At 38.6% G+C, this 25,049-nt stretch overlaps 2 protein-coding genes and 1 pseudogene across 4 annotated transcripts in view; 2 read left to right on the plus strand and 1 right to left on the minus strand.

Annotated features, from left to right (window-relative positions):
* The first annotated feature begins 15 nt into the window (after window positions 1–15).
* On the plus strand, window positions 16–2,998 carry LOC103474682 (uncharacterized; annotated as a pseudogene). The gene is made up of 4 exons (XR_014090536.1): window positions 16–1,468; window positions 1,709–1,774; window positions 1,865–2,143; window positions 2,485–2,998. The product of XR_014090536.1 is annotated as an uncharacterized LOC103474682 (transcript).
* Window positions 2,999–4,311: 1,313 nt separating this feature from the next.
* On the plus strand, window positions 4,312–13,476 carry LOC103474727 (uncharacterized). The gene is made up of 15 exons (XM_081614797.1): window positions 4,312–4,384; window positions 4,452–4,730; window positions 4,828–4,916; window positions 5,295–5,471; window positions 5,680–5,914; window positions 5,985–6,149; window positions 6,225–6,334; window positions 6,437–6,539; window positions 9,988–10,266; window positions 10,376–10,464; window positions 10,647–10,823; window positions 11,608–11,842; window positions 11,920–12,081; window positions 12,186–12,295; window positions 12,406–13,476. The coding sequence occupies exons 1-15, from the start codon at window positions 4,378–4,380 to the stop codon at window positions 12,508–12,510; spliced, it is 2,322 nt and encodes a 773-aa protein (XP_081470923.1). The 5' UTR covers window positions 4,312–4,377; the 3' UTR covers window positions 12,511–13,476.
* A 449-nt stretch (window positions 13,477–13,925) lies between these two features.
* stx1a (syntaxin 1A (brain)) overlaps window positions 13,926–25,049 on the minus strand; it is a 74,818-nt gene continuing 63,694 nt past the window's right edge. The window contains exons 7-10 of one of the 2 annotated variants that reach the window (XM_008425804.3): window positions 22,088–22,161; window positions 21,874–22,008; window positions 18,960–19,070; window positions 13,926–15,418 (exon numbers count right to left, since the gene is read on the minus strand). In XM_008425804.3, coding sequence (XP_008424026.2) covers window positions 15,341–15,418; window positions 18,960–19,070; window positions 21,874–22,008; window positions 22,088–22,161 — 398 coding nt within the window. In that variant the 3' untranslated portion in view covers window positions 13,926–15,340. The other variant, XM_008425805.3, reaches the window with a different exon arrangement.

Consider the following 25,049-nt stretch of genomic DNA (forward strand, 5'->3'; position numbering starts at 1 on the left):
TCCTTTCAGTTGTTTACAAGAAGTGAAAATAGGCATACAAGTTCATTTTATGTTGTGAGATGAGATTTTTTTAATCCAACATATAATTGTTTGTTGTTTTATTTATTTTTTTAAATTAGTTGTTTTCAAGGAGAAGTATCATAACAATAAAGAATATTATCTTCAATGAAAAGAAAAATAACCTGACATTTTCTATGACCTCCAGGTGGGGCTACAGCACCAGTGAAAATGTGGAGCTTTCTGTATTTCAAATAAAGAGAATCTTTATTAAGCATAAAAATCCCACCACTTTTTGGTAGATGTCAATATATTATGTATTTACTAAAGACATCTTTGACCCACATATATAAATACAAATAAATAATATTTCATTTGTCTTTCGCGGTGGGTTTGTTAAGGGTTAACCGACAGTCCCGCCATTTCACTGCAAACGTCACAAACCATTTCGCATCTGGAACAGCTACGAAATGGAGCGAGCTACGGCGGAGGACGGAGCTGGTACGGAGATGGAAACGCTAAATATCACTGAGAGATGCGGTCTCGTTGATACATTGCATCCAGATAAGAGCTACAGAGGAAGTAGAAAGAACTTGCAGGAGTCTTTTGAGACTTTGTGACTGTTTTTGAGTTGGAAAGTGAAAGAAAGCACAGCAGCCGAAGAGGCGGATCCAGTTGAGATCGTTTTTAAAATGAACTTGTTGAAAACTAGTCCCGTGCAGGAATCATTAAAGCTTGATTAGATGTTACATTTGGAGCAAAATATGTTAATTTTTAATAGTAGTTACCAGAAAAAACAACGCAGTGCATACATCTACCATTTAGTCTATAACATAAAAGAATGTGTATTTTTTCCGGAGGACAGAGTTTCTCATAAGACCCCTGAAAATAATCAAAGTTGTACTGACATCAATAAAAGTACAAAAAAGCAGATGGATGTCAGGATATCTGAAATTAAAATCAATAGAATCATAAGTTGAAGGGAGAACATCCGCATGGCTACTCACACAGGAGGAAGGAAGTAGGAGGAGCGTAGTGTAACAGTGAAATGTATCGAAAAAAAACATTTTATGATCTTTAAACTGTAAAAATATGTCTTCCCTACTTAACAATGTTTTGCACCAGATGTTTTTCTACCTATATTTAACCAATCAAAACAGCTTATGAACCATTATTATTTCTTTCCAATTCCAGATAAGAAACTTGAAAGAGTGAGAGACGAATTTGTCCAACGAGTGTCTGATGCAGTGATTAATCAACTCTTAGATTTATGTTTAAAACATGGCGTGTTGGGTGATGAAGAGAAAGATTCAATCCTGGAGAGGAACCGCTAATAAGGCACGCGCTCTCATTGACGCGGTGACTAGAAAAGGACCCGAGACCTGCGAGAAGGTGATTGGTTACCTGGAAAGTAAAGACCGAATGCTTTTCAAACAGCTGGGTTTGTCCAGCGCTCAGGCTTCCCAGTCAGGTAAGTGTTATTATATACGTCGATGGGCAGCCCTGAATATTGAAAATATCTTAGAAAAACCTGCTCTTCTATTACAGGATCATAATCTCAACTGATTTTTTTTTTTTAAAAGTCCAGACTTTAGCTTGATTACTTAAAAAAAGAAAAAGTGTAGAAAAACTATTTTGTCTTTTAGCCAACTCACCGTTACCACATCTGTTTGCACCTCTATTATTACCTGCTTTTTCATCTGTCAAGCAGCTGGCAGAAGGAAAGAAGAAGAAGAAGAAACGGCTTGTAAACGAGCTCGACAGCAGGACAAGCCAGGTACATTTGCTTGACCACTGAAAACTTATTGGACAACTTCAACCATACTTTTCTCCACATTTCTTTTTTTTTTTTTGTCTCTTTCTCCAGATGGAGTGACTCGGAGCCAGGACTTGTCAGAGCTGCAGCTTCTGCAGGTCGCCGAGCAGCTTGGGAAGGAGTGGAAGCAGGTCGCCATCTACTTAGGCTTGGAATCCAACGACGTGGATGACCTGGAGGAAGCAGAGATAAGTGTAACCATGCGGAAGCAGAAAATGCTGTTGAAGTGGAAGAACAAAAGGAAGCGAGGAGAAGCTACAGCCAAACACCTGCTGGAGAGTCTGAAGGAGATGGAGAACCTGTCTCACAAAGTTTATGAGATACTGGAAGGTTAAGTATGGCTATTAGAGTAATAACAATCTATTCATAATTTATTTGTATTTTTGATATCATTTATTTTCTTAAATGTTCAGAGCACATAGTTCTGTCATGATATTATGATCCCTGATAGCTCAGAGCCACACTTCTCATTGTTTTTGCTAAGTTCCCGCATCACTGTCTCCGCTCAGATCTTGTAAACGCATACAGCTTACCTAAACATTTCACAGGTTCTATACAATGTCCATGATGTAACATTATTTGAATTCCATTTTGTAAGATCATACAGTATAAAAAAAGTTGAAGGAAGCCAAGTCAGTTATATTCACATGTATTTTTGTGACTGTTTTCAGGAATGATGGGCGATGAGAGGGATGAAGCTGATAAATAAATCAGCCATGAATTCAACATGTGCTACGGAGGAAAGTCAACCTGCGGATTTCAGCTCTTCGATTTTTGTTTTCTGCAGAAGAAACACCTGGACATTTAAAAAAAAAAAATGTTTTATTGGCTCTAGCTGCCTTTATTTATGAGTTGTTATTCAGAGAAAGCAATGAGAGAAGAGGGAAGACATGCAGCAACAGCCACCAGGCTGGGAATCGAACCTGTGCCGTCCATGTCGAGGATTACAGGCTCTATATCTGGGTTGTGCTTTGCCCCTGCATCACCACAGAACCCAGATATCTTTATTTAAATTTGTTCAAGTATAAAAATTAGTTTCCTGTAACAAGCACAGACTAATAAAGTCTTAAGAAAAAGAAGTTTGGTAACCGATTACAGCGTGAAGGCTGATTTAATTACTGAATTAAGAATTAATTTTCTCTCCTGTTTATGTAATTTGATTTTAATAAAAAAATTTTTTCCTAAGTGTTGGGTTGTTTTTAATCTTTTTGCATTTTTCATCTCTTATATTGGCCTTGACTGTACTATAGTATGCAATAGAGACGCCTAATGAAGAAGAAGGACAAATAATCTTAGAAACTGATTTACTGATGAAAGTAAAATTGAATTCTAGTATAAATGGTTATTGGGAAAAAGGCGGAAGCCTTCAAGCCTGAGAACAGCATCCAAACTGAAGGAGTGGCATGAAACCATGAAGAAAAATCTAAGCAACATCTCAAGACAAAAGCCACTCTAATAATATTAACAAAATGGTTATAAAGTCAAAGTCCAGAGTGGCACCATTCTCAGTCTCAGCAAATTAATTGGCAGAACTGAAGAGGTGTCCAAACCTGATCCGGTTCTGGCTCTGTCAGGAAGAATGGGTCAAAATTAAAGCAAACTACTGTGAGAAGTTTGAGATCCAAAATTTGAAAGGAAAAATTTTCAAAATATTAAAAAACTGTACATAAACCGAATAAAAAAACAAAAAAACACTCAGTATTTCAGCATTTAGCAACTAAAAATAAATTTGGTAACAATGACTGACCTGAAGAGTAAAATCGTTAATGCAGTGTGTACATTTCTTGTTTCAATTGTTTAATGTATGCAATTTACACTGTGCATGTTGCACTTTTCATCATGTATGGATTAGCAAAAACAAACAAACAAACAAACAAACAAACAAACAAAAAACGCAATATATTGAAATCCATGCACCTTTTTCTTATTTTAACATTTATCAGTGTTACGGGTTGAAAGATTTTTCCAGACTGGACAAAAACAAATTGCTCAAAGGCTTCCCTAACACACAAAGATTATTTCGACATTCATTCCGTGTCACTTTTGTCTTTGTTTTGCACATATACTCTTCTCATTATTATCTTTTGTGGGATCCTGTCTGACAACCTGACATCTAAGAGTTAAAGGCCAAACGCTCTTGGGAATTCCAAGTAAGAGAAACAAAAAAGAAAACACTTCTATTTTCATTATCAGTGGCAACAAGCAACTGATGTACAGCCTGATTTTCTTAGGAAAAGCATCACTTTTAGCAGATATGCACACAATTACTGGTGATGTGAATCCTAACATGCATTAAAGTACGACTGCAAGGTTCGACAAAACGGTTACAAAGAGTTTATGACCCCTAAAACACTCGTGAATAAATAATTGTCAGCATAATTGGCATGATTTCAGGTGTGAGTGAATGACAGCCTCAGAGACAAACCTGGCAAGGATATACTAGTTTAACGAGCTTCCAACCAGTTACCTGGAACTCAACAGGCCTTTGAACGCACGACCACTTCCTTTGTACAGCTCACACTAATCCTTAGCTGGTAGAAGACAGGACGTTCACCTCCAGTGTGATGGCTGGTAAGACTCGATTAACCACAAACTGAAGAACCTGTCTGTATTTTCCAGATCTTGCTTTTCTCTGCAGACAAGGAGCTCGCCAGAGTGAGAGGGAGATTTGTGGAAAAAGTCTCCAAAGCTTTAATCAAGCAGCTGCTGGACGACTTGTTGGAAGACCGCTTGTTGAACGATGGGGAGACCGACTCTGTGCTGGAGGACAACACGGGGAAGGCGGACATGGCCCGCTGCCTCATCGACATGGTGAGGAGGAAAGGGGACAAAGCCAGCAGGAAGATGATGGAACACCTGGAGAACAGAGACCCTACACTTTACTCCGAACTCGGCCTCACCTGCAAGCCAGCTCCAGGTGAGAGCAAAGTGAAATCATTTATTACAAAGTCTGTGAAAAAAAGAAACCCACACAATTTTCCAGATGTGGTAACTAGAGATGATTTCTTTCTCAGTTCCAGCTCCTCAGAACCAGCAGGCCTGGTCAAACTCCCTCGTCACCACGACCGACTCCTTCTGGAACGAGAAACGGAAATCTAAAGATGTAACCGGAACTCGACTCTTGCGTTGCCTCCTCTGACTTATTCAACACGAGTTATAGCGCTTTTACTTCACAGGGGGGCGTTTTGAATGAGCAGTTGCTCATTTTTCAGCTTACAGTTCACTGTTGTGAGAATAAAGTTCAACAATAAAAAGTAAAAACAGGCAAGAATAACAATTAGACACATATACGACACAATTTTACTCAATTTTGTTTGAAAAGACGCGGGTAGAAGATAAAAGACCTTATGATTTCATTTAAGTTCTACCCAAACCAGATAAAAACTTGGGAGTATTTCCACGTTAAATGATGCTTAAACCTCACATTCACAATGTTATTTACTCGTTCTGATGTTTATTTGTGCCTCGTTTGATATTTCAGATTTATGCCGTGTCAGATGAGTCCCTCAGAAGTCGTGTGGCCCTTTTAATCACTAATAGAAACTTTGCTAATGCGAGTTTAACCAGAAAGGGAGCCGAGAAAGACGAGGAGAACATGGAGAAACTGCTGAGATCCCTGGGATACGAGGTGGTGAAGCACAACGACCTCACCGCACAGGTATTAAACTTGTTTAGGTAGCAAAAAATAAATATTTAACATGACAAGAAATTTTGTTTTGAATAATGAGAATGTATATTTGTATTTGTGCATACAGCTAACTGATAGACAGAAGACGTTTCACCAGGAAATCTGTTTCAACGTTGACATCTTGCACATTCTCCCCATTGTGCGGTGACTAAATTTTCTCCATCTTACTCTCACACAGAGGATGAATGAGGTCCTGCGCACTTTCACAGAGCATCCGAAGCTGAGGGACACCGACAGCGTGTTTGTGGTGATCATGTCTCACGGGAAACGCGAATTTGTCCTTGGGGTCAACCACAGCGAGGAAAAACCAGACGAATTCCCCGTCGACAACATCTACAAATGCCTGGGTCCGCAGGAATGCCCTGCCTTGATGAACAAGCCCAAGATCATCATCATCCAGGCCTGCAGAGGAGGTGAGCACTACCTGCCCTGGATTACAGCCTGGACCTAATCCCGGTTTAATCTTGTCCCTGTTGGTCACAGAGAGGGGTGGATCCGTGATGGTCAGTGACAGCGCCTCGGCTAAGGTGGTTTCTGACGACGTGTCGCAGCAACTTCCTGCTAATGCAAGCGGCAACATTGTTGACGATGCTGTCCGACACGTCCACAAAGAAAAGGACTTCATCTCCCTCCTGTCCAGCACTCCGGGTAGGTTTGTCTGTTAACTCCACAATGTTCCAGATGTTTTCTCAACTTTTGCAAGAAAACTGTGGTTCCTTACAGACACCGTCTCGTACAGAAGAGAGGATTTGGGCTCCTTCCTGATACAATACATCGCTGAGGTCTTCAACACCTGCTCCCACGAGGACGACATCGACGAGCTTTTCAGGAAGGTACAAGCCTTAGTGATCAGGAAAGAGAGTATTTAGAGACAGGAAAAGACTAAACATGTTCAGAAACGAGTCACTGTCTTTATTTTCCACTGAACTCTGCAGGTCATGCAGCGATTTGAGGAGTTTCCCGATGACACCAAAAGACAAATGCCAACAAAAGACAGATGCACTCTAACGAAGCGCTTCTACATTTTTCCAGGCCACTGACACGGCAGCGTTTGGTAAATCCGTGAAGCTAACATTAACATTTACTGTTTGACAAATTGAATCGTGCCATTAAAACACTCTTTATGTGTATCTTCATATAAAATTCTACATATATGCATAACAAGATGTCGGGATTTTAATCTTGTTTATTCTTTTAATTATTTTTTAGACTGTGAGTGATTGGGCTAATTTACTACGCAGTGTATATTTACTTTAATTGGATTCAGTTTCACTCACTTTAGACTATTTTTTTAATACTGTGGTTAAAATAAAGACTAAACGTTTGAATAAAGACATGGTCTCTGTATTCCGGTGTTATTCATATTTCTGCAACATATAACATCCTGATGTACAAGTACAGTAACATACGGAGTTAAACTGCATTAAGTAGTTGAATTGTGCAAAAGTCTGTCTTACAAGTTCAGGCAGATCCATTTAAAGAAGAGTTTTGTTCATGTTTTGGTAAATGAATTTGAAACCAGCATAAGGAAATAAAACAGGTTGCTTTAGTAAAGTACATTTAAAATAAACAGATGATCTAAATGGATTGGACATTCAGTCGAATGGATATAATTCAACACATGTAAACATGTATCCATGCAGACACATGCAGAGATAGGGATGCTGACAAACTGGTTGCATCAGCAGATTAGAAATGATCCAGTCATTAAGAAAAAATGTGAAAAAGAAACAAGCTGCCAATGTTTTGAGTGAACAAGCAGAACATCAAAAACAACGCCGCTTCCTTTTTCTTATTGCTCCTTGACTCAAAGGAGCTGGACAGATAAAAAAACAAACCCATAAAAGAGTACAAAAGATCCCATATGCAATATTCAAAATAGTGACGGAAATACAAAATAGATATCACAAACACAACATCTCTGGAATCGCCTGAATATTGACCGTACTGCCTCACGTCTTTGCAAAAAGTTCAGCTTGATCTTTAATCAATCTGTTTCAAAAGGTCAGTAAACACACAGCTGTTCCGGTTTTTGCCAAATCTGTGTGACTTTCGGTGAAACTTCAACTCTTTGAGCAAGTTTTCCTCCAACTCATGTAAGTGAGTTTCCCAGCAGACCAAGCCTAAAATAATACCATTTACTTCTTGATATTGAAGACAGGAGCAAAATGTAAAAAAAAATTCCCCACATTCTGTCTTTTGAATCCACAAAAAAACATAATTAGAGGATTCTTTACAAGGCAAACATGTCTAATTCATATAGTTTATAACCTAGTTTAATTACATTTCGTCAGACTTAGTAGATCATGCTTATCGGTGACATCTAAAGAAAGGAGCAGATTCAATGTTACCTCGTAACAGGAAGAACCAACACAATGAGAGGCGCTCTGCCAAGAACGGCTCCCAGTTGCATGAAATAAAAACATAAATCTTTAGCGGCGTGATTACAGAGTCACTGTAATCTTAGCTACCCAGATGTCTTGATGTTGGTATGCCTCAGCCTGCATTCTGCACAAAAGCATGGAAACATTTCTTTAAAACTAACCCCCAAAAAATAACTCTTACGATTTCTGAAATGCTTTTCAGATTGCAAAGTATTGGTAAACATTTCTACATTTTGAGAAATTCCCAATCATCAGTGCTCGTACTAAATGCTGTTTTTGTAACCGCTGTATTACTGATAATTACTAAACTCAGTTGTACAATTACATATTAAAATCACTCGTGCAAGAAGTGAAGGTCAGAAAAAAGACATTCTGGATCAATTTTGAAAGCTCCAAAAATGATCTGGAAGCTTTAGTAAAACTTTAAAATACGTAATTTATTCACTATAATTTTGCAAATATAAGAGCACAAGACAAAACAAACACTAAGAACGCCACAAAAAAGTGTCTCCTTCTCTTTTCTATATTAAATGTGTGTACTGCAGCATGCACGCATTCCCACACAGCACATCTGTCATTTACCAGAGGAAAAACGTGAGACATGGGAAGCGAGTGCTGGGATCCTGCTGGCCGCAGGGGGAAAATGAAAATCTATAAGTGGCACATGCTGAGACAGGCTAAATATTCAACGAGCAGAACTGAAAACGTTGATACAGGAGCAATGAAACTGGAAAACAAACACTGAACACATTCCAAACCCAGATATTTCTGGTATCTCGTTCTGCAGCCTACAGACTGAACCTGCGACATGCAGACACTCAACGTGTGGAACAGCTTTGTGCAGGGCGGTTATGCGCAAACGTTCACAGAAAACTGAATATAAGGTGGAGAAAACAAATGGGAATACCTCTTAGTTATCTGAGCATGTTTTGGGTCTGACTGGTTGTAATCTTTTTATTCTAAATACATAAAACTCGACAGATCTTTATTCCTGCATTGAGACCTTTCTGTTGTCTCTGATTGGTTGTTGTTGACCGTGCATTTCTACAGACCTCAGTAGGAGCGCTGGGAGGAGGTGGAGTAGCTCCATCTGTCCACACACCAACTGCGTCTTACCGTAAACTTTACGGCATAAAGTCACGACATGGTGGCAGTTTTAATAAATAAAATGAAAGCATAGTTTTGTAAACGTTTCACATTTTGAAACGTTGCAATTCAAAGCACTTTAAGGGAATTTAAAGTATAGTGAGCAATAAAAAAAGAACATATGAAAACCAGAAAAGGGAGGTGTGCATGGTGTCCAATATCACATATACAAACAAAACAAATCTACAAGAATTCTTATGACAAACTTTATGAAAATGAAAATCAATTAACTCTAGACCAAAGTTTTGAAGTGTTTATTTAAAAAAAAAATATTAAAAAAAAACGTATCCCTTTCCTTCCAAATGACAATTATGCACTGCTTTGTGTTGGTCTGGATCATAAAATCCCAATAAAATACTTCAAAGTTTATAGCTGCAATGTGGCAAAGTGTAGCAAAGGGTTGAAATGGTATGAATGTCTTGCAAGTGATGCACATAAAAAGGCTGAGAGAAACGCAAACATGTATGACATTTGATCTGTATGTTCATAGTGAAAAAGGAGGTTTAGCGGATGTGCATGTGATCAGCGGAAAGTGAAAACCTGGAATGAATGTAGCTCTAAAACGATATTTAACCATGTTAAAGATTATTACGGGTTTTTCATTACTTGCTTTTTCTTTTCTTTACTTGCTGAGAATATTATTTAACCAGATTACATACCTGAGCTCATCATAGTTCTCAGGGTTCACATCTTCAGCAGCCAGTCAGAACTTGTTCCTAGTGTAATAATGAGCTTCCAAGAAACCGTGCACAGATCAAACAGCTGTCTCCACCTGCTTTTATAAGCAGACTGAATTCCTCAACACAAACACACACATCCGTGACTTTCAGAGGACCGGGCATTCGTCTCCTCAAGTCTGAGCAATGGCAGGTAAGGCTTCAGGATTTATTCACTGCTCACTTTTTCCCCCTTTGTCAGGATTTTCACAGCTGTTTTTTATTTTTATTTTACTGCAGATAAGGAGCTTTCCAATGTCCGCAGCAAATTTGTGGAGAAGGTGTCAAAGTCGGTGCTCAAGCAGCTCCTGGACGACCTTTTGGACGATCGTTTGTTGAACGATGGCGAGGTGGAATCTGTGCTTGAGGACAACACCACCAAAGCAGACATGGCGCGCTGCCTCATCGACATCGTGAGGAAGAAGGGCAAAAGAGGCAGCCAGATGCTGATCGACCACATTAAAACCAGAGATGAAATGCTGCACTCCGAGCTGTTCCCCGATTCACAAGAACAACCGAGTGAGACTGCAGGGAAAGTCTTATATTGTTACAAAGGATAAAAATAATACTTTGACATCATAGCAACACAAATGTTGTGTTGTTTTTTTTTTTGTTGTTTTTTTCTCAGATGCAGCTCCTCCGACACAGAAAACCTGGTCAAACAGACTCATCCCCGTGTCTGACTCCGAGAGGACGAAAAAAATGAGTGATCCAGACGTAAAGTTTTACCATTAAAATCAAAATATTCTCTTTACCTGACATAAATACTTGTAGACAGACCGCCAGAAAAGGGGATATTATCAATGACGAGTTGTCGATTGTACAATTAAAAGTAAAATCATTGTTTCTAAAAAAATTTATTCAGTCCTGTATTCTTGCACTATTCTTGTTTTTTCCAGATTTACAAAGTGTCCGAAAAGTCTCTGAAAAGCCGTGTGGCCCTTTTGATCACCAACAGAAACTTTACTGACGAAGACTTAACCAGAAAGGGAGCTGAGAAGGACGAGGAGAACATGTTGAATCTGCTCAGATCCCTGCAGTACGAGGTGGTGAGGCACAACGACCTCACAGCAAAGGTATTTTCAACTCATTTTTAAACATTTCTTTGCATTTAACTGTTGCATTTATAAAAGATTCAAATGCAAAAGCTACAAAACGTAAAGGTTAAGACACTTTGGGCAAAGCAAACCTTTCTTACAAGGTAACATTAGTTTCGGTTTATTCCTTAATTTGGAAAATTTCAAATTGCAAGAAAAATATTAAAACAGGTATTCTTTTTAAAACATAGTTTTCTTCCAATTCAGAACCTGTATTTTTGGAAAATACAATATTTTGCTATAACCTCTATAGCAGCAAAACTGTGAACCCTGCGTTAAGCAGCAGTAACATTTCAGCAACTAAAATGTATGAAAAATGTGATGCATTGTAACCTAAGCCATAAATTGTAACTCTTATTCAATCAAAACATTTTTCTAGGCATGTTTTAAAGACGTTTTATATGAAATGCTAAACTTTTGTTGATGTGCACGGCTGCACAATCAAAACCCAGGATCTTTAAACCCTACACTGCTTTCAGGTGAAACTCTTACTGCACTTGTCTCAACTCGATGGTTGATTCCGCTGTGGTTTTAGTTTCTGTGAAAGAGCAATAAAAACACGGCGTTCACTTTTAGGTACAACTCTCATTTTCACGATTAAAGTGAGAGTCGTACCTCTTCTACATAACAGAAAGTTATGAGGATGAATTTTTTTAAAATTTTATTCTACATACCAGAACATAAGGGTCGTTGCACCTAAGATGTCTCATCTCTTTTACGAGTTCACAAAACACTGGCTGATGTTCGTTTTTGTTTCCAACAGGGCATCGAAAAGGCTCTGCGTGAATTCACCACACACCCCAAACTGAAAGAAACAGACAGCGTGTTTGTGGTGATCATGTCTCACGGAAAACGGGGACTGGTACTCGGAGTCGACCACAGGCAAGACAAACCAGACGAATTCCCCGTTGACAAAATCTACAAATATCTCGGCCCACAAAAATGCTCCGCACTGATGGACAAACCCAAGGTCATCATCATCCAGGCCTGCAGAGGAGGTGCTCATCATTCACCCCCGAGTTTGAGACTGCAGTTAGGCTCAGATGCAGGTGTAATTATCGCTCGTTTGCTACAGCTTTGGAAGGAGCTGCCATTGTTAGCGACAGCGCGAAACCCAGCGTGGTGTCTGACGAGGCGTCGTACCGGCCACCGTCTCCCCAAGGCGGCATCGTTGAAGACTCCATTCGATACGTTCACAAGGAAAAGGACTGCATTTCCCTCCTGTCAAGCACGCCTGGTCAGTTTGTATCTTAAATCAACTGGGTGCACAGCTTTTTTTTTTTTCAGATTATAATCAGAAATCAGTAACTGCATGTAAGAAAACTATATATTTTTTTACAGATACCGTGTCATACAGAAGAGAGGATTTGGGCTCCTTCCTGATTCAGTACATTGTTGAAGTCTTCAACACCTACTCCCACCAGGATGACATTGATGAACTTTTCAGAAAAGTACTTTTTTTGTTGTTGTTTTTCAGATGGCACAACGTTGAAAACTGAAGAAAAAAAGAAAACAGAACAGAGTGGAAAGAGTCATTTCTATCTCTGTTTCTATCCTGCAGGTCATGCAGCGCTTCGAAGACTTTCCTGATGAAACCAAAAGACAAATGCCAACAAAAGACAGATGTACTCTAACCAGGCGCTTCTACCTTTTTCCAGGCCACTGAGACAACAACGTTTGATAAATCTATCTATTTTTACTTACTTTTTTTTAATATCTACCTAATAGTTTGTACTTAAACTGGAAATTAGCCCCATTTTTATTTTACAGAGGAAATCATGAGCTTAACTTCACTGTCCTGCAGAGAAATATATATATATATATTTTAAATAACTTTGCATAACAAATAATCAAAAAGAACATTTAAGAAAAACACCCTGAGAAAACGTGGTTTGAAAAGGATAACCTCCAGCCCATTTTGCCAAGATGTAATATAGCTCACATGTATTCTCAATGGGTCAAATCTGAATCTCCAAACAGCTTCACTAAAATATGAATGTAATCCAATTTCTTTGCATTTCACAGATGAGAAATGTTGGCATCAAAAACCTCTGAGTTGATCCCAGTTGGTCTGAACTGGGATTAGACCAACTGATCATTTTACAATCATTGCAAAATGATTGTAAAGTTTCTTTAGGAGCTCGGAGCCACCGAACTCACTACCATTTGTCTTGTGGGGAAAAAAAGCTGTTCATAAAAGTTCCTGTTTATGTGAAATAACATTTTGTTTTCCAATAAAAACCCGACTCCAGTTCTGCGTGCAAGAAATTGCAAATGAACATAAAAATCTGACAGCCAGCTGTTCAAACAGATCTGGTTCATTTTGAGAATAAACATACAGTAAGTCCAAGTTGTTGACACAGTGGATTAATTTCAGTGATACGAGGAAGATGCTGCCTCCGTTTAGTCAACCTGGTTTGACCAGATATCTAAGCAGCCAATCAGACGACAGTTTGCAGCATCACAAAAGTCGATGCAGCTGCTTAATAAAAAAAAACATGGTGCCAGAAAAACATGGAAACAACGAGAATTACATAGAAAGTTGATTGAAGGAGATTCTTTTCTGCATAAAAAACACACAGAGGTTTTAGAAATAAAGTGTTTTTAGCGCTGGCTCAGCAGATAGAAAATATCTGTGTATGTCTGTGTCTCGTTCATTTTTGGTTAAAATTCAGCCACCTTCAGTAAATTAAAACAAGGTTTTTGATGAGGTCCGTTCATCAGATTAAAAGTGCCTTTTGAAAATAACAACCTTTAAGCTCACATTAAACATTCCTTTTAATATGACGGCATCTCTATGAATAATTTTGGTCTGATCAATTATTCTAATCATAAATGTCACATCTTCATTCGCTTTAAGTGAAAAATCTTCATAACTAGATAAAAAAAAGACTTGAAAACATCAATTGGTCTACATAACGTGTTTAACTTAGTGGACCGAGTTACTGAAATGAACCTTTTAACACTATTCTAATGTAATATATTACTTGTATTGACTAGAGCATGAACATGGAGGGAGGATGTGTCGTTCCCTCCTCGACCAGAAACTTCTTCTGCGAATCAAAACACAACATCTCCAGATCATTTTCCAAACAGACTTTACTTGAAAACAGAAAAAGCAAGTACAAAACAAAGAAAACCAGTTTAACACAATACAACAGAAAGGCAACACATTGAGTAGGCAACATGGCAACATGGCAACACGGTTGCAAGTTTGCGAATGTGTTCATAAAAACGAATGAGGGCCTCTCTGACTATCTGTTCATACTGTCATCGACTAGTCGAGGAGTAAAAGAAGTAGCCCGAGAAAATAAAATACGCTGTTTAAAATTTACGTAAATTAAGCAGAAATACATTTTTATTTAAGTAGGCGAGACTCTGCTTAGCTTAGCTGAACTGACTGGCAGTGTTAGAGAGCTTTGTATCAATAAAAAATACAAAAAATCAAGACACAGGTGGCTACGCAACCAACACTCCAGCTTGACTCGACAGTCCAAGAAGCTACGGAACATTTGTTCTTAAACATACATGCATACAAACAGAGAGCCACACCAGCTAGGTCAGAAATAAACTAAAAAATCAGTTTAACTGCTTCAGCTGTGTATAAAAAAACAGTAAAACAGAATAAGTTTGGCAGTGTGAGGATTCAACAAGCAAAAACATTTACGTCTGTACATGGTTAGTTTTCTTTTTCTGGTCCCCCCTCTCCTTGCATCTGAACACAAAACAACACTTCACCATGCAGGGCTTTGAAGGGAACTAGAATAAAATATGCACATATATATATAAAAAAAACTACAAATCAATAGGTAAAATATTGTCTGTGAAAACACTGCAGGTGAGTGACCCGTCACTTCGCTTGTACAACACAAAACAGAGAGTACAAACAAAGTAGTGTCTTATTTGCGAATTGGGATGCCTAAGAATACGTACCATTGAGTGACGTCCCACTTCCAGAAACGTCATACCCTTTAACAACATCCAGATGAACAATTTGCAGCACCACATGTTTACAAAATAGCAACTCATGCGAGATCACCTCTGGCCCTGTACACTATTTGCAGAATGCATCATACGTGACACACTGTGTCCTAAGCACGTTCCAGATCAGTCGTTTCCAACGCCGACCCTCAGGATGAACCGCCACGCACGTTTTAGATGTTTCTCTGCTTCGGAAAACCTGATTGCGATCAATTGGGCCAATTAACTTCATTTAGCAGAATCAGGTGTGTTATCGAAAGGAAAACATCTATAAGACGAAAGGCAGTTTGACCTGAGGACCGGGGTTGGGAAACGCCGTTCTGGATTGTAGTTTTTCTTACAGGACACTGAATAAACTGGCTTTGCCTGTTTTCATTTGTGTGTGTGTGTGTGTGTATGTGTGTGTGTGTGTGTGTGTGTGTGTGTGTGTGTATGCGTGCGTGCGTGCGTGCATGCGTGCGTGCGTGCGTAGTTTTGTGACTGTGTGCGTGTTTCAGTGCGACAGCGGCTGAGGTTTAAGACAGAGTTCCTCCAACTATGGAAGCAATGACAACTCCCAAAACCACACAGCATATAATGATCATGATTTTCTTCTACGGAGAGTTAAAAAAAATAAATAAATAACATAAAAAAAGGAAAAATCCCACGCAGCAGACAGGAAAGAGAGGAAATCATGTTAGCAGTGTGAACAGAGCTTTAATACATTTGAACAAAGTGGAACTCAGAAAACAAAAGTGGGATTTAATAACATAAAATAATCTCAGGAAATTCTCGGAGTGCAACTATTACAAGGATTTGTAAAAGCTCACGTTTGAATATTTGCTTCCTGCACTTTGTTCAACAACTTAAAAGATAACGTTAAGGTTTACAGGCAGAGAGAACTCAGTGAAACGTAAGACTATCATTTACGATTATAATCAATGTTTCACAAAATGCAGGCAAATAGAAGAGTGCTGCAATGTTTACAGCAAGCTATAAACGATTTTGTCCTCCGAGAGGAAATTCAGCTGAAATTAAAGTTACTGACGTCACGGCAATAAAGTAGAATTGAACTTTTTAAAAGATTGCTTGATTTAATAGAGTATTTCAAAATAAAAACATGAGATCAGATCAATCCGTCTTCTTAAATTATAGCATATTGAGTTCTCTCTGCCAACAAACACGATCACTCCGCAGTGTTAAAAGGCCAGAGAATCAGCTTTAGCTCCCTCTGGTGGCAGAAAAAGGTCAATACAGGTTTTTAACACTCTCAATAAATATCATTCACAAGCAACCAGAGTCCGACAAAACACAACCAAGATGATTTGTTTTCATTTAGAAAAAGAGCTAAATGATAGGAACCAAAGGCCAAATAATGGACTTATATTACAGTTATTCTCAGTTGGAGCATTTCTCATGACAGAATTGATTCTCCTACTTGTTCAATCTTCAAATCAAAACGGCAGTTCCTAATTTCTGTGATGGGTCAAATGGATCCATGCAAATTTTTATGGCATGTCGATCAGATTGTTGATATGGGTCTCTGTCGAACAGCCTCAACCTAAGCAACATTTACGCAAAAGTTTGCTGTATATATCTTAACACATGCAAAATGCTAGAACAAATTGTCATGATGTGTTATAACTAGACTTTATTCCAAATCTGTCCTGAACTAAAAAGGTAAATGGGATGATATTTTCAAGCTAAAACAAACAATGAAATATATAAAAGGAAAATGGATTTATATGGACCTTTCTGTCCTTTTTCAAAGCAAATCATTATTAGCTTTGTCCCCAAGACTTCCTCAGGAAAAAACTAATTTCCTGTCTTTCCTGATTTTGTATCAGGAAAGATTTCCAGCCTAGGTAACAGTAGAGTGTGGCTTTATATTACTTTAAAAACTCACTGGATGGCTTTTGTGACACTTCAAATGTGAAAACGTGAAACAGATGTATGGCTGCTAACGGCAACACAGAAAATGAAAGAGTGAGCACGGCGCGCTTCGTCTCTCTGCACTTTTTGTGTGATTATAACAACTTGAATCTTGGCTTCAACTCGGGGCAGAAGGGTAAGGACAGAAAACATTCCAGTGGAGACGGACGGCTCTGGAGAAGTCGGCAGCCAGACTGGTGACGGGTGTTCGCTTTGGGAATTTTCTCAGATATGAAAAGTTGTAATTTCACTGTGGTTTTTTTTTACTAATTATATAAGTAGGAAATGTCTGGAGATTACTTCATTAAATTAAATATGTGAATTTCCTCAGTGTCTGAGCTAAATGAACTACAGGTTTTTTTTAAAAACCACTGCTTGTTGTGACAGCTTGAAATGATATTTTAGGAAGAAAAAAAAAAATTATTATAAAACTAACTGAGTTTTTATGGTGAGACATACATTAACTGCTAGTGCAGTTAAAGTTTCTCTACCTGAAGTGGAAAGATGTTGCATCGGTGTGAGCTTGTTGAAACTTAAAATAGTTTTACTAGAGTTTTTCACCTTTGAAAAAGTCTTTTTTTAGGGTGCTTATTCAAAATTTTGCATCCACAAGTTTTGAAAAAGATTGGTTGTACATGAACTATTCAGAGACACATGTGATAATTAGAATAATTGCAAAATTTTGAGAAGTACGCAATATTTTGTATTTTTATATTTTTTTCAGAAAACGTGCAAAACCCCCCCCAAAAAACATGTGCAAGAGCAATATAAAAGAACACAGTTAGACAATATTAATTAGCCCCACACAGTTTGAGTGCTCGTTTACAATGGCGACACTAAGTTATTGAGCCACTTCTAGAGCAGCAAACGGTGTGTGTCAGGGTCCTAACTGAGGCCGATAGCAAGAGAAATAATGAGGATGAAGACACACACTGCGACACAACCACCTATCAGGATCATTTTCTGGATGGGGAACAGGGAGAGCAAAGTGTCAAATAAAGGGTCATCGGGAAAAGCAAGAAAGAAAGAAACAAATAGAGAAAGAAAAAGGAACAACAGAAGAAAGAAAAAAGGAGAGAAAGAAGGAGCGGATTAGTGCTATTTTTAACCAGCAGGGGGCAGAATTGTTCCATTTTCTTTCAGAAGTTCTCCTTCCTCCTGTGTTAAAGAAGCTCAATTTGACTTTGTTCTAAGAACCAATGAATGGGTCAACATATCTGGTTAAGTTCAACGAGAAAGCGGCAAAACACGACTCAGGCCGAACGACATGCTTTTTGTTTTCCAAAAAAAGCTTGGTTCAGGGTCAAAAATCAATCTTTTTTTTTTTTGCTCAAGGGCATTTAAAAAAAAAAAAAGATCTAGTTGGGTAAAATAAAAAGAGAGAGAAATTAGCAGAACTTTTAGATTTTTTATTTTTACCTTAGAAATTTAAAAATTTATTTACTTCATTGACCCTTAAAATATATCATTGTAATCACTAAGAGGTTAATAACTGATTAAATAAGTGGCTAGTTCCGATGTAATAATTATATTTTTTGTAATGTACAAATTAGACTCTTTCCAGGAAAAGTGTCCAGATAGAGCCGCTTGATGAAGAGCGGCTCTAACATCTGACATCTAACTCTGTCAGATGAATTACTGTTGGAAACTGAAACTTTGAGTCATCAATTTTCAACGAGACCGATGACAGATTTTAACACGCAAGTATAACTTTGTTGCTTTATCAGTTGCTACAGCAGATTGATTTATGTGTAAATATTGATATAAAACAGATGCAGTTGGATTTAGATCACACTGAAGTGCAAAAAAAAAAAAAATCAAAAGAATCACGAGAAGAATGAGAGATGAGACACTTTCTGCACTTTTGTTTCTGTAATTATGATCTCTGAGGTCATTGATTGATTTAGAGGCAGAGCCTAAATTTGTGGTCATCTCTAAGCTTCGTAATTCCCTGAATCTGATACTTAAAACAAAAATCCAAAGATGCCTGTAGAGACAGACTATCCTGAGTGAGTTGGTACCACCAGAGGTCAACACAGCCTCGTCTTCCAGTCGGTGCCACAATTCAATCCAATCCCAACACTCGGACGCTTTGCATGCAAACTGTACAACAGCTAAACATCCATGCACACAGACCACAGCCAGCACTCCACTCCACTGGGGCCATGCAATGCTTCTGAAGCAGCGTTTTGCTGCGCATGCGCGCTCGTCGCAGACACTCACCCTCCGGGCTTTACTCTGGTACTTAACCGCCTTCTTAGTGTCTGATACCGCTCTCTCCACATAGTCTACCGAGTGGTCCACATTGTACTCTATGCGGTCTATCATTTCCCCCTAGGAAGGTTAGTTAGAGGGAGGAGGTGTGGGAGACGGACAGGAAGCAGAAAGGAGGGGCCAGGTGTGTGGGCAGGAGCAGGAGGAGTGGATGTAGGAAGAGAGAGGAGTTGAAGGGAAGGAGAAGGAGAAAGAAAAGGAGATAAGTATGTCACCCGTCTGTTGGTCTTTTTGAACTTTTTGCATTTCGGGATGCGCTCCTTTGCTTCCTCCACATATTCCTGAGCGCCCTGAACGCTCCGCTCGACGTTGTTCACCAGTTCGCCCTGCACACAGAACAAGAAGGCAGAGAGCGCGTTGGTGAAAAAGCAGAAATGCATCACATAGATCAGTGGTTCCCAGCCCCGTTTTCCTGAAACACCCACAGCTTGTATTTTCCAAAGCGCTTCACTCCTCTTCCACCACACGGTCACATTGTTCTCTGTTTATCACTAATCAACATCTTTTGTGTGAAAATAGAAGTTTGTCTAATTTTCAGGCAAGACACTTATCATCCACAAGACTGGAGGGAAATTCAGCACCAATAATGCCTTTGATAAGTTCAGCTGACATTTCATGCCACCGGAGCAGAAGGTCATCTTCATGGTACGTTTTCGTTGCTCTGTGAAATATTTCCAACTCTGTTCCCAGTTAGCAACCAACCTGATTTCAACTTTAAAGAAATACACACAAATAATTTAGATTTATGTCCAAGATTTGACTATTCTTAACTGTGATTCAGACATAAATAGGTTTCAACCAAAGTCTGAAAGCGGCTCCCCATTGCAACAACAAAACATAACTATTGCAAATTTGTGATCATAAAACAATTACAAAGTCCAATTTAAAGCCAGCATGCATGCAAAAAAAACAAACAAAGATTTCATTCACAACATAATACAGTTATAAACAGACTCTTATTACCTTGTCTTATTGGAAGGAGCTTTCTGTGTTGACTAGAGCTTAGAGTCATTGCAGTGGTGACAGGGTTGTGTGAACACAAGGAGGAGAAAGCAGATAGAGAGACAGAAACAGAGCAATGCTGAAACGGTAAAATTACATTTTCATCTGAGCGTGATCTCATACTATGAGGAAAGTAAATTAAAATTTGGATTTTAATACACAAGCATGCAATTACCTTCAATTAAAACAGTTGTCCTTATTTTGTTATGGCAATTTACTGACACAGGAGGTGATGCGACTTTCAGGAGACAACATTACCTCCATTCACATTTCAAACGTTCAACCTTATATAAACACTTTTAGTGTTTGTTTAGAGTTAATAACTACATCGATGGAAGAACCGCAGCTCTTAGATTACAGAGAAATTAGAAAAGTAATAGGGAATTAAACTGTAAGCAGCATGTCTTTAAAAAAACCTCTTGATGTTGAAGAAAATGTTGTAGAGATTTGATATTAGATGGAAGGCGTATGGTTGGAGAAACAACTACACTATTTATAGATATTGGTGTGTAGATAGAATGGATTTTGACTAAAGGTTGAACTTTTGGGGTACCACAAAGTTTTGTGTTAGGAACAAAACTTATTATTATGTTTAAGTGACATAACCAATCAAATGACTTCGTTATTTATTCTGGTAAAGATGTAAAGCAGTGGGAAGGGAACTAATGCTTCAAAACAGATATATTCCAGTAAAACAGCAGAACGTGTGTGATAAGTGAGGTTGTAACTAAAAGTGCATAAAACCAGATTTCTGGGGGTGACAGAAATTCAGTGGTAAACAATGCATGAGGTGAAATGTCTAAAACATTACAATACAAGGGGAATGTCACTGTGATGTCTCCTCTGAGCGCTACTGCCATGGACAAAATACAAACTCATCTCACGTAAGAATTTATACCCGTCATGCCAAAACTTTTAGTTACCTATTACGTGTACAGATTTTTTATCTTTATTTTTCATGGAAACAGCGTTACAATTTTGTACACGATTGTAATAAAAACCGCAGCTATTGTCTGTTTTGTTCTAATTTATGTAAATGTTTAACATCATCACCTTGCTGTTGTTTCATTTTTATAAAAGAGGTTCAGTCATTCAGATAAGAAAGCTTGTGACACATGTAGGTGTAAATGCGTTTTTGCCATTATGTTCGATTTCACTTTGTTCTAATAATGGCATCAAGAAATCTAAATAAATGTTGATGCATTTCATTTTTTTTTTTTAATCCTTCATGTTATTTGCTGATGTGGGTTTTCTCTGTGGGGAGTTCAGCCCACGCTGCTGCAGTCAGACGTGGCAGCAGCAGCAGGATTGAAGTTCTCTGACAGCAGACACAACTCTGCACCGAAAGATTACTGATGTGTGTGTGTAAGGATTTAAGGAATTACGTCTCTGGATTAGCATCTGAATGATCCCCAGAATCACTCAGTTTGTACAAGACAGCATTTGTAACCAAGTGATGTTATCCATGCTTCTAACTTGATAATATAAAAAGTAAAAGTGTGAAAAGCTTTATATTTCTTCAACAGTCAAGACAGTGTGATTTTTTTTCTTTTCTTCATGCAGCAGTTACACAGATAAAGCCTGTCTCCAGAAATCCAAGCAACTTTAAAAATGAATAAATAAAGGCCCACTGTCCTTAAGCCAAAACTGATGTGACCCAAAATAGTACATTTACTAAGACACACGGCATGGAGAACCTGTTGGAAATGGAAATCGGGCTACCACTGAACTTATTGTCTGCAAATTAAAACCTGCAGCTTCCTGAACATTAATAAAGAATCTAAATGAGGAAAAACCTTTTAAAAGCTCGTCTCTGGACAGCTGGACAGAGACACACAGAGAGGAGGAGTGTTGTTTTCACCTGGCTCTCCACCAACATGGCCATATCCATGAACATGTCATGAAGTTCCCTGATGCTGTTTTCCAGCTTGATGATCTCGTTGTGCCGCGTCTCAATCTCATTCATTGCTTGTTGGGTGATGTTATCCATTATTATCTGAGGATTAAGAGACGAGAAAATAACAGCAACACAGAATAAGATACTTTTTAAAAAACATTTCTATAGAGTCGCTTACCCCAGAGGTAAAGATGGCAGGGTTGTCACTCTCCAACATGCTCTCCAGCTCCTCATTTGTAGTGTTTCTTCCAGCTAAATGGGAAAAAAACCAAAAACACAAATAAGCTAAAGTCATGTTAAAGTGGTGTAACTTCTTTGACATCAGATGCAAAGGGAAATTTATCGTTTGCTTAACAAAAATCTTCAAATAGTTTCATCACTCTTGCAGAAACCAAAAATTTCAAAGCAGCCAACACTCACTGTGAAAGAAACCGACGTGGCAGAGCAAGACTTTGGTGCGATAAGAAGTTTTATTCTGTCATTTACATGTTAAAGACAAATGTTTAGTTGCAAAACAAACAAAAAAAAAAACTCTCCACGAATAATTTTACTAACAGCCATTTCTCTCATATGACTTCTTACATGAGAGAACCAATAATTTTATACATCTTGTCTTGTAATAAAGACGAGCCAAGCAGAGAACTCCAACACATCGACTTCAACTATGTAATGCCTGAATTTATTTATTTATTTTTGTTATGGTGTAACTTTCTGCTTCAGACGGCCTCCGATCCAGCAGTTCACTGAGTTCAAACTCAGGTTAAACACAACTGGTATCTCCATAGAAACACATTTGCCATAAATCACCAGGCTCAACATGTGGTGAAGTGATTCTTCTCTGAAAGCTTCACCTGGACTCCTCCAAAGATCGTTCTTGTCTTCAAGGTCAAATAATTTAACTTATTTGATCCAGAAGGGCTTTGGAAACACAAGTAAAGTTAGACGAAAAGGTTTCCTTTCATGGCCAGAATCCTTTCAGTCTAAGACGATGTAAAACTACTCTGGGTTTTGACATTGGTCGTTTTCAATTCGTAGTCAGTTGAAGCCTTGGTAGTTTCATGGTTGTCCCTAAAAATCAGATCCAATTTCCTCCAGTCTGAAGGTGAGGATGGCGGTTTGGGTCTGAGGCTGATCCTTGATGCACAAATCCAAACCGGTTTGGAGCTGGAGAGAAGCTCACCATCGTTAAGCTTTAGGAATGGCTCTGAGCTCAGTCCTTCCGAAGACATGTTGATATTTACAGCCAATAAATTAAAATGAACTTTTCCGATTCTGGGGAGATAAAAAAAAAAAGCAGCCAGAATTATGTGGAAAACTTCTGCAACTCAGTGACGCATAATTTTTTTTAAGTATTGAGTAATTTTGACTATGTTCATGCAGTAATCCACAATAAGTTGTGTTGGATCAAATAAATAGATAAAAACCACAAAATGACATTCATGCCGATGTTAAATTTATGCAAACTTCTGCTGAATAAAGATATTTGTTCTCTTAAAATAAGTCTGTCAGGATGTTTAAATGACTTTAAGGTAGGTAATAATAGTTTAGCTTCTTGTTTTCGAGCTCCTCTCTGTAACTCCAGTTTCCCTCCATCTACTAATCCTCATGTATGTCACCGTCGCTTCCTGCTGCATTTGCTCCTCATCCGTTTTTATTTGCCCCAGCAGAGTTGCCCTACTTCATGAACAGTTTTTCTACATCTCTTGTAATATCCAACAGTGTGAATGCGAAAACCGCCTGCAGAGTTGCTTCTCTGGAGGTCCATTACTCCCACTGTTAAGGCACGTCTCTGTCAGATGTTGTCAGCATCATTTCGAAATCGTTTCCATGCACATATTAAATCTCTACTTGGTCCACATACAGCTCACAAAAGAAGGTTTTGCTCCATTTCTTTCTTTTTTTTCTTTGTTGAAAACCTAGTTTCCATCTAATAGTTTCTAGCTGAGAAGGGAAGTTTAGTTTTTGTAGGAGCCATAAAAATATGCTATAACACAGCAACAAAAAAGAAGCATGAATGAGTATGTCAGCTTTCTTTTGACCTAACAGTAATGAACAATATTCTGGTGTAATACGTCAATCTTCTTAATATATATTTGTAATAACTCCCAATTCGCCACATCCAACATGGTGGCTCCACTTCAGCCTTGTGGAAACCTGAGGGAGACCTCCGCTCTCTGCTGGAGGTCTCAGAGGTTGTTACTGGAATCAGCTGCACCAACTCCTCCAGCCTTGACGTCAAAGGGCCAAATGCACCAATAAACACTCACGCCGCTGAGGCCTCTAATCTCACAACCTCTGTGGTTCCTCTCTGAGCCTCCAGGCTGCGCTTGACCTGTATAATATCAGTTACAGAGGCTTGGCTACCAGTGCTTTACACCCAGCTGTTATATGCTGGATTATTCATTTTTATACAGCCTGCATCTCGAGTCCAGAGTGGTGTGGCAGGTCCTGACCTCTACTGTTACTGTCCTGCCTCACATTAGTGCCTCTGCATCCTCCTCCAGTCCAGCCCCCTGTAGCCATTCATGAAACTTTCTTTAACTCTTACTCAATCTGTTGGTGCTTGAAACTTTAAGTTTCTAGACATTCACTGAGCAATTTGTTACAGTGAGGCATCTTCCTAATGTATTCAAGGATCTTGACGCTCAGTGGTCCTCAGCCTGCCTCCTTTCTCTTGCCATACATCTCAGGATGCTGGTCTGCAGATGGAAACCTCCCAAGTGCTTTTATTTTCAGATAAAATCATCTTTATGGGTTGTGTCTACATAAAGATTGTTATCTGTGGAGGCAATTTGCAGCACCCTAGCAAACTGCAATATGAAGTGATGCTTAACAGTATTAAATGGATGTATTGTATTTAAATAAATGTCAAAATCTAGGCTACTGCAAATAAAATTAAAAAAAAAACACAGAACAATGATATTTTTACCCATTTGTTTCCCACCGTAGGGAAAATTGTGTGTATTTATAAATAATGATGGCTGCATTCCACTCGGCACATGCTGGCTCGTTGTCCTGGTGAAACCAAGACAACTAATGAAACAACCAGGATGAAACTCCATTTGTGTGTTTCCTGCTGTACAAACTCGAGGGAGGCTGAAGAGATCCTTTTACAGGAGGAGATTACAGGATTCCTCAAA

Source organism: Poecilia reticulata, chromosome 13 (genome assembly GCF_904066995.2).
Source record: "Poecilia reticulata chromosome 13, P_reticulata-male-v2, whole genome shotgun sequence".
Taxonomy (NCBI): Eukaryota; Metazoa; Chordata; class Actinopteri; order Cyprinodontiformes; family Poeciliidae; genus Poecilia; species Poecilia reticulata.

Bases quoted from the DNA above. Each gene is read 5' to 3' on its own strand.
- LOC103474727 (XM_081614797.1), top strand. The intron at 4,917-5,294 runs GTAACCGGAACT...TTGATATTTCAG, and splicing joins AGAAACGGAAATCTAAAGAT to ATTTATGCCGTGTCAGATGA. The intron at 5,915-5,984 runs GTGAGCACTACC...TGTTGGTCACAG, and splicing joins CATCCAGGCCTGCAGAGGAG to AGAGGGGTGGATCCGTGATG.